Below are 9,535 nucleotides of genomic sequence, written 5' to 3'. Positions count from 1 at the left end.
GACATCACAGACCCTCCGACTCTCACTGACATCACAGACCCTCTGACTCTCACAGACATCACAGACCCTCCGACTCTCACTGACAGATAAAAATCACACTCGTTTCCAGACCACATCTTTCACCAGTCAGTCTCTTTCTACATGTAATTCATAACTTGAAATTAAGTTGTGCTCGAAAGCACACTTAAAAGTTGGTTATTTGGATTTTTACAAGTAAACACCTTCCAAATATTTGCTAAAATGAACTGCATGGAAGAGAACAACTGACCTGTTTCAAGTTTACTTAGCTCAAGAAATAAGGAAATTACTGATATGTTATGGAGAAGCTCATTAAGGCAAACAAGAGGAACAGTGTGCCTTCTTTCAAAGCATTAGGAAGGGTCATTAACTGATAAAAGCTATCCTAAGAGTCCTGTTCTCACCTTTTCTTCCCACACCCTTCCACACACTAATGCTAATCATTCCTGGATTCCTGGACAGAAACAGGCAGCCGATCACATCTTCAGGGGAAGTAAATAGCAAAGTAAAGAGAAAAAAAAACTGTCACCCATCTTCAGGCCAGGGGCAGTAAGATCCAAATAACTGTGAGGTGTTAGGTTAGCTCAATGTTTTTTCAGTGTGTGTGTGTGTGTGTGTGTGTGTGTGTGTTGTACAAGACTGAAAACAGTTTCAGGCATCATCTTCATGAAAGCTGTCCACTTCTTGAAACAGGCTAAGTTGGCTGTCCAGTAAACCCAGGAATCTTGCTGTCCCCCCTCCATACCTGGGCCCCACACTAGAACTCAGGTCCTTGCACCTTGCAAGCACTTTACTAATTGAGCTATTATCTCAACTGAAGTTCAGTGTTCTGAGCATTAAAAACAGATGAGGAAAAAAGAGCTAGGTATGCCAGCAAACAGGTCTGTGATCTGGACTCGAGTCTGAGGCAGGAGACTATCAACCTGAAGGTCATGCTCAGCTACTTAACAAGATTTCTTTTCCTAAGACTTTAAACTGTCTGAGCACAGATGCCTTGGAGGCTGGAGCAGCTATGAGCCACCTGATGTGGCTGGGACGGTCTTTTCCTTCTCAAAGCAGAAAAAGAAATACTTTGAAAAAATCCCCTCCTCAACTCTACTCACCACCAGGCCTGGTAACAAAGGCTGTACTCCTAGCTACCTGGAAGCGAAGGCAAGTTCAAGGCCATCTTAGACAACTTAATGAGACCCTGTCTCATTAGAAAACTCAAAAGGGTTGAGGGTGTTGTTCAGTGATAGTTATTTATCCAGAATGCTCAAAAGAACTTCACAGGACAGTACCTTTTGAAGGCAAGACCTTTTTGACTTTAAGGAGGGAAATCTAAAATCAGGAACAGGAAGTAGTGACTTCTGCTTGTAGTACCAGCACTCAGGAGGGTAAGAGGCAGGAGGATCGCTAGGAATTCAAGGCCAGCTAGGACTAGAGTGAATCTCAGGAAACAAAACAACAAGAGGTGTGCACTCCTTCAGGAAGAGGGCTGCTCTTCCTGAAGACCTGAGTTTGGTTCCCAGCACCTGCATGGTTTGGTTCACAACCATCTCTAACTCTAGTCTCAGAGGATCTTAGGCCCTCTTCTGGTCCCCTTGGATACAGGCACATACATAGTACACAGACATACATGCAGGCAAACACCCATACACATTAATAATAATAATAATGGAAAAGGCAGGTTAGATTATTTGACTGTTTAGCCTCTATATAATTTTAAAAACTAATAAAAAAAATCAAGAAAATATGAACTACAGTTAGTAACTGCAGACACCCAATCAACCTGTTGATAATTAACACACCAAATTACTACATGTGAATCATATTTTAAAGTAGAAATACATAATAGACAAATAGCTTTGCAACTGTGCCTACACAGATTATTTTCCTTATTTATAGAGTCTCAGCTACCCATTTCCCTTTCTGCTCAAAGCCTCAAGTGGCTTTTCTGCTCACTCAGAATGTAATTGCATGAGACTGAACAGTCAGACCCAGTTCCTTCTTTTATGGTCTTCTTGGGGTTCCTTCCAAGTTGGCTTCTGCCTCTGCATCAAGCTTTCCCTTTGTCAATATGTTTATCAGTGACAGTCACACAACCAGTCTTTCACTATCTGACCCTGGAGGTACAAATGCCCCTTTCTCTAAAGCCTTCACAACCAGCTAACACAGACAGGACACCACCCTGCCCACCCCTGTTCTATTCTCTCCCACCACTGGCCCAACCCCTTTTTAGAGCCAGTCCCTTTTGATACAACTAGCAGAACAGACATCTGACTTGCTGTGCCTTCAGACTCGGGTTTTGGATCCACAACGAACATGTGGGTCACCTGTTTTACAAAGGACTGAACTGTGCACTTAAATGTCTGAATGAGCCAGGATCACTCCTGCGAGCCTAGCAGTTAGGCAGCTACACAAATTTACAAAAGTTGGCTCCAGCTGGTCTCTCTCTGTGTGCACTTTTGGGTTCCCTTTCGCCTACTTTCAGAACTGTTCTGTGTCTCCTACTGGCTACCACTGGTCAGCTGTCTCGGTGCACTTCAAGTGCACAGCAGGGCTACAAAGGAAGAGCAGACACAAATGGAGTTGTTCTACCAGTAAAGCATTACACCACAGTAACTTTAGTCCAGACAAGCATGCCTTCCTGGAGTTTAAGGGCCTCCTGGATCTCAGCCCCCGGAAGGAAAAGGTTGCTAGTTTCTAGTCCCAAAGCATAAACTCTGACTTTATCTATCTTATACCACAATGCCCTCTTACTAAAAGTGTTGGCATCTCCTTCACCTATAAGGCAAACAATTGTTTTATTAAATCAGAGGAGGAGGAGGGGGAGGGGGAGGAAGAGATGAGGACAACAAACTGAAGGAGCTTTTGTTTATTTAAAGACCAAGTCTCATGTAGCAGGGGGCCTTGAACTCCTAACCTGCCTGCCTCTACCTCTTGAATGCAGGGAGCTTCTCATTTGATGAAGAATGAGCCAGGTGTGGTGGGCGGCACACAAACTCAGGTCCCACTTCTTATGCTGCAAGATTCAAGGATCAAACTACTTTCACACAGCACTGTACAGGGCGCTCAGTGTGGACTTCTGGGCCAGGCTGCAGAACCCAGATCACTGTAATAATAACTAACCACCTCATCACCTCCCTCTCCCAACTCAGGCCTCCCCTGAATTTTCCCTAAGGCTAGCCAATCTAACTACAGGGCTGACAGGCTGAGAGGCAGGGACCCCGAGCAGCAGGGAGCAGCTCTCATGTGCTCTGCTTTCTTCAGGTCACAGATAAAGAGTAAGTCCCCACTGCCCAAAAGAAAACAATGAGAAAATCTTAACAATAAAGAAAAGAGACCGAAAGGATGACACACACTTAACTTTGCAAGATGAGCTTTGAGAAACCATGGTCAGCTATAAAACTAGTGTACACAGCATGTACACTTCCTGGTATCACTGGCACGATCCCTAGTGACTTGTGTATACTGATTTTATAAGAATGAAAATGTACACGGAGGGGTAGTCATATCATCTATCTGAACAAACTACTCTGGCAATTGTCCCCAGAGTTGTGATTTCATGTCATCTGTCACTAAAGTGTAATCTCATGGATTTATTCTCAAAACCACAACACAATTTAGTGGTCTTTTCCTCAATTTAATCTTATTGCTGAAAGGGCATTTATTTTATTTACAAGTATCTATTGTGTGTATGTTGTGTGGCAGTGCAAATGTACCTAATGGCAGAGGTGTGAAAGTCAAAAGGACAATTTGGGAGAGTCAGCTCTCTCCTACCCTGTGAGGGCTTTCTGAGGACCAAACTCAGGTTGTCAGATTTCGTAACAATCACCTTTACCTACTCAACCACCTGGAGGGAAGGGGTGTGTCTCTCTCTCTCTCTCTCTCTCTCTCTCTCTCTCTCTCTCTCTCTCTCTCTCTCTCTCTCTCTCTTTCTCTGTGTTTGTCATATCTTGCGTGTAATTCTCTGTAGACCAGGCTGGCTTGGAACTCACAGAGATCCACCTGCTCTGCCTCCTAGTGCTGGGATTAAAGATTGCCACCACATCTGGGNTCTCTCTCTCTCTCTCTCTCTCTCTCGGTCTCAGTGTTAGTCATATCTTGCCTGTAATTCTCTGTAGACCAGGCTGGCTTGGAACTCACAGAGATCCACCTGCTCTGCCTCCTAGTGCTGGGATTAAAGATTGCCACCACATCTGGGATTAAAGACTGCCACCACATCTGGTCCTCAACTTCTGACAAAGATATTAAGTCAAAGAACATCTGGGAGAGAACTATAGCCTACTTGCTCTCACACTACTCCGCTAGTCCACACAAACAGCCTGCCACCTGTGGCCTCCAGCCACTCAGAACTGTTCTTAGCACAACATGGCCTCTGGACATGAGCAGCAGGAATGGAGGTCAAGCCATTCAACTCTTTTCGTCCACTTTCCTCAATCCCTCACTTGACTTAAAGAAAGAGGAGATCCAGCCAAGCTTGTTTTCTTATACCATCTGCTGCCTGAAAACTTAAGACCAGAAACTGGATTCAAAAGCCAAAGTTATAAAAACACTGGTTAAAAATGTAAAACCAACAACAACTAGTATAGCCCTGCTTACAAAGCTCAGCCCCGGAACATCCGTGCTCTGAAACCATCCCTGCCACTGAGTCTCTGCCTGGAAGAACGCCAGACTTCCCCCTGTACAGTAAAGGTTTCTGTACTTCACACACACAAAGTTTCCACCGAGTCCCTTCCTTCACTCGGGTCTACCCCTCTTGTATTTCAGATTCACTCTGATGCAAATACCGTTCTAACCATGCCCTCCGCTTCAAAACCATCTCCTTTCTAAAGGCAGCTTTGGCTAATCCCTTTGTTAATCCTGAACATGATCGCTGCTGCCACTTCTACCGAGTCTTTTAGCCCACTAGGGCCCACCTACTTCCTACCACGCACACACCTCTGTGACTGAGCTGGGGAACACCAGGCTGCAGTCTTGCAATGACTGAATCGATCACACAAACTGTTTTTCTTCAAGGTTCTTCTCTCCTTAACAAACCAAGAGTGCTTGCTGAAAGACAGAGTGGACGCGCTCACCAAAAGTTGAGAATCTTAAAGTACTGTACGGAGGAGCCCTAGCCAGGTTAATTTAGGCGGGCTCTCCCTTTGAAATGACAAAGTGCCTATTTTAGAGACTCAAATTATACCTCTGCCTCCACCATTGCAGGTACAACATTAAATTTCGCCACCACCTTATGGGAGAAGACTCGATCCTTTTAACAAAGAAGTCTTGAACACAGAAAGCTTACGTGTCTCCCTGGAGATGAGGTTGAGAGGCACACACACTGAGGCCAGCGTGCTCCACTAATCCCAAAGCCTTGCCCTTGAGAGATGCTCACCATCCTAACCCCTGCTGCCTTCGCGCTGAGCCGCTGGCAGCTACCAGAGAAGCCTCCGGGGAACCCGTAACGCCGCCCGCCCGCCAGCCAGGATGCCGGCGATGGTATCCACGAAAAGGGGGCTCACCTGTAGGCGGCCACGGCGCGGGTCTGCAGGTATTTCTGGGCTGTCATGACTCCCACGAAGAGAAAGTTCCTGTCGCGCGGGACGCCCTCCGCGGCCGAGCCCTGCGGCCAGAGCTGCGCCCCGCGCGCATCGCCCCGCGCCCCGCCGGGCTGCGACGCCTCCTGCCCCGGCCGGCATCCCTCGGGACTGGGACGCCGCCGCGGGCCCACTCGCTTCAGCTCCGAGGCGCGGGGCAGGACGAGCCGCGAGGCCAGCACGAAGCCCAGCACGAGCCCGAGCAGCATGCTGAGCCAGGCGCGCCGGCCGCGCGCGGCCATGCCCGCGCCCCTCCGCCCGCCGGGCCGCTGTCCCGCTGTCCCCGCCGCAGGCTCCGCGCGCCCTCAGCCCACCGCCCCCGCCCGCGGAGGCCAGCCCGCCCTAGCGCCGCCAGGCCCGGCCCGGGCAGCGCCGCGGCCGCCGCGGGCCCGCCGCGCCCATCGCGGCTCCCGAGCCGCCCGCAGGCCCCGCGCCGGCGCTTTGTTCCGCGCGCCCGCCCGCACCGCCGCGGCCTGCGCCTTTAAGAGGGGACCATGCCCCGCGCGCGCGGCCGGCGACTCCGGCGCGAGGCGACAGCGGCTCCCGCGGCTCGCGTCCCCCGGCTGGCTCGGCTCGGCTCGCGCTGCGCCCGCCCTCTCGGTGCCCTGCGCCGCCTCTGCAGCTGCACATCCTCCGGCTTAGCGCGCCATTGCAAAGGAGCCCCTCACGTCACGCACCGCGCGTTAAGAAGCGGCCCGCCGGCGGCGTGCCGTGGCCCCTCTCGGGATCCGTCCGCGCCTCGTGATTGGCGCAAAAGTGAATGGGGGGCAGTTCACGTGGCCAAAGTTTAACCAAAAAAAAAAAAAAAAAAAGCACCCGCCCCGCAGTCTGCGGCCAGGCAGGAGGGGTGTGGGGTAGCATCGACGACAGCGGGGCGGGCGTCCCTCCAGCCCCCCACTGCCCGATACCCGCGGCCACGCCCCCGTCGCCAGCGCTGGGAGCCGGCGGTCCCGCACCGCACGTGGACTGAGTTGACCGGCTCTCCAGATGCCCCGAGAGCCGCCACGCCCTTCCCTCCCCGGGCCGATCTCCCGACTCGGTGGCCAGGACAGCGGCGTCCACACTGCAGCTTTGTACGCTGCAGGCGGGGCTGGAGCCACACACGGCCACAGTTCACCTAGGAACGCTAGGGGATTTGCGGACTGGGGAGCGAAGCGTGCATTCGCTAAGTAGCTAGGGTTGGCCTCGAACTCAGAGAATCTGAGGTCTCCATCTCTGCCTCTCGAGCGCTGGGCTTAAAGGCGAGCGGCACCAAGCCCGGCATATTAGTTTTTTAATGGATGGGTGGGTGAGTTACCACTAGATGATAAATACCTGTGTTTAGTCCCAGTGAGCAGAGAGCTGGTTAGTACCCATCACCTAAGTCTGTCAGTATTTTCAAGAGTAAATTTATAAAACGGATGTGGATTGTGTACGTGGTGTGGGGGTGGCTTCTCGGGAGCCATACACCTAGTTTTTTTGAAACAGGGTCTCTCACTATTCTGGAGGTCTCCAAGTAGGTTAGGTTCACTGAATGGACTTTTAAGTTGGATACCAGTTTCCCCTATATTTGGTCTGTCTTAACTTTTATACATTTTGTTAAAAACGAAAGCCCTTCAGCTAGGGCGCGCCTACACGACAAATGTTTGTAAATACCAATTTTATTTCTTAGTCACCAATGTGTTAGGATTGTAACCGCAAAGTAGCCACTTGGACCTGAGAGGTTCTTTAGAACCTCTACTGGAGCCCAGATGCTGGCTGAAGCTGCAGATCGCCTTGAACTCCAGGTCCTCTTGCGTAGGGAACTGGAGCCACCTGAATTCCAGACCTGTGTGCTACCACCCCTAGTGCGGGGAATCAGCCCCTGGACCTCTGATACACTGGGCCAGTACTCTATCCTCTGAACTACGGTCCCAGAGCCTGAGAAGTTCTCATTTAATCAAACAAGAAAAGACAGAAAATGGGGCTGGAGAGATGGCTCAGCGGTTAAGAGCACTGAGTTCAATTCCCAGCAACCACATGGGGGCTCACGACCATATGATCTGATGCCCTCTTCTGGTGTATCTGAAGACAGCGACAGTGTACTCATATACATAAAATAAATATTAAAAAAAGAAAGAAGAAAAAGAAAGAAAGAAAGAAAGAAAGAAAGAAAGAAAGAAAGAAAGAAAGAAAGAGAAAGAACAGAAAACAAGAGTGCTTCCAGTGGCGTGGGGTGGGGTGGATGGGTGGGTATAGCCTGTTCTTGTATCTCCTTTTCATGATTAATAAATCAAACAACTGAAATATTCCAGTTGAAGCCACAAAGCTGTGTGAAGCACAGCTGCCTGCCACTGAATGGTGGTTACTCCTGTGTATTCTTTGGACAGTACCACTTTCTTGGACACTTGTAATTTATTTCAAAAATAGCTCATCGCCTCCCCTCCCCTGACTCTTTCTGTAAGAGATGGTCCACATCTAGGGATAAAATATTCATTGTGTAGTGAAGACCAGATTCCAGCAGTGGCCTCTGGGAAATACAGAACACCTAGCCATGAATTACAGGCTGGGAAACCGTAGAGAAAGGTTCCAGTAAGACCATAACCACAAACACCAAGACATCACCAGGGCCCCCAAATTCAGCAGCTGCCCCATAACTCACACTGATTTACATAAAGCACAAATCTGGCAAGACACAGATGTTCGACTTTGTGGCATAGTCAATGCCCTCACTATCTTCAAGCCTGCTCTAGACGTGTCTATATTTCCTAAACTTAAACCCGATGAAAAGACAGGAATGTGTGTGTCAGGAATTTGCCGAGAACGTTGAACATCATGTTCCCGGCTCCCCACTTCCTAGAAGTCCGTCAGTTACCAAATCAACAACTCATGAATAGAGAAGCTATGATCTCGAGTTGCTCCTCAGAGAGTTAAAACTACTACATTTATTTAGTGCGTGTCTATCGTGTTCATGCTCATGCTATGATACACACGTGGCGGTCAGAGGACAACTTTGAGGAGCTGGTTCTCTCTCGCCACTCTGTGGAGCCTGACAATTGCACTTGAGTCATCCATCGGGCTTGGCAAGCACCTTTACCTGCTAAGCCATCTTGCTAGCCCCTTGTAGATGTTTGATAGCACACCACCTGAACTGGATGCATGTCCAGCCTGAAATGGGATATGAGCTCGACACTGAGTCCTACTTGGCCAAGTCCAGAGTCTTAGGATCTGGCAGTCCCTTGTTTCTACGTGGGTGTTCCTGCCGCAGCACCCGAAGTGCTCTGTCGTAGCCGCTCTAGGGCTGGTGTTTCAAAATGTATTCACAAGTGGCAGCTCACCTACTTTTCTGCTTGCATGAGTGCAATCCTTTATGACGTAACTAAGACTGATCTCTGCCTACGTCCCATGTTCTCACAGATTGCAGCTTTTTTCGCTCACGCGGCACTTTTTTCTGCTGCTAATACATTTGACTGCTTCTTTATAACAGGTATAACATTTTGTATGATTTGCTGCAGTTTCTTGGAAACCTTCGGTAAATACCTCAATTGTTTGTTGGCAGCATGCCTCAGATAGCTGACAGGGTTCCCTGTACAAGCTTCCTTAAAGACACAGCACCTGGACTCAAGCCTCAAACAGAGGTCCCTGGGAAAGTAGTCATCTTTTAAAAAAATAAATAAAAAAAAAAAAGTTAAACGTTCAGAAACACTCCTTTTGTTCTTTCAGCAGGTTCTGTCTGCTGCCTGCAATGAACAACTGCAATGGCCATTCTAATATCACCGCTTAACCCCGATTAGTCCAGTGGGATTTTGCTTCATTACTAACACTACTGTTAAACACACAAGCAAGGTCCTCATTACCTTAGTCATTCTTCGGAGCACACACTTCCACTCCTAGCTGAGGCAGGAGGACTATCGGTTCAAGGCCTGGGAAAGTTGCTGGGATCCTGTTTCAAACTAAAGGAGAGGAGAGGAGAGGAGAGGAGAGGAGAGGAGAGG

The 9,535-nt window shown here is 49.2% G+C and overlaps 1 protein-coding gene across 1 annotated transcript in view; it reads right to left on the bottom strand.

Annotated features, from left to right (window-relative positions):
- Chsy1 (chondroitin sulfate synthase 1) overlaps positions 1 to 5,851 on the bottom strand; it is a 64,535-nt gene extending 58,684 nt beyond the window's left edge. Inside the window, exon 1 of the mRNA XM_021196971.2 lies at positions 5,508 to 5,851. Coding sequence (XP_021052630.1) covers positions 5,508 to 5,824 — 317 coding nt within the window. The 5' untranslated portion in view covers positions 5,825 to 5,851. The remainder of the gene's footprint in view (positions 1 to 5,507) is intronic.
- Positions 5,852 to 9,535: the final 3,684 nt, after the last annotated feature.

Source organism: Mus pahari, chromosome 1 (assembly GCF_900095145.1).
Source record: "Mus pahari chromosome 1, PAHARI_EIJ_v1.1, whole genome shotgun sequence".
Classification (NCBI taxonomy): domain Eukaryota; kingdom Metazoa; phylum Chordata; class Mammalia; order Rodentia; family Muridae; genus Mus; species Mus pahari.
Note: the sequence above shows the minus strand (reverse complement) of the source record. Positions and strands in the feature narration are given on the sequence as shown.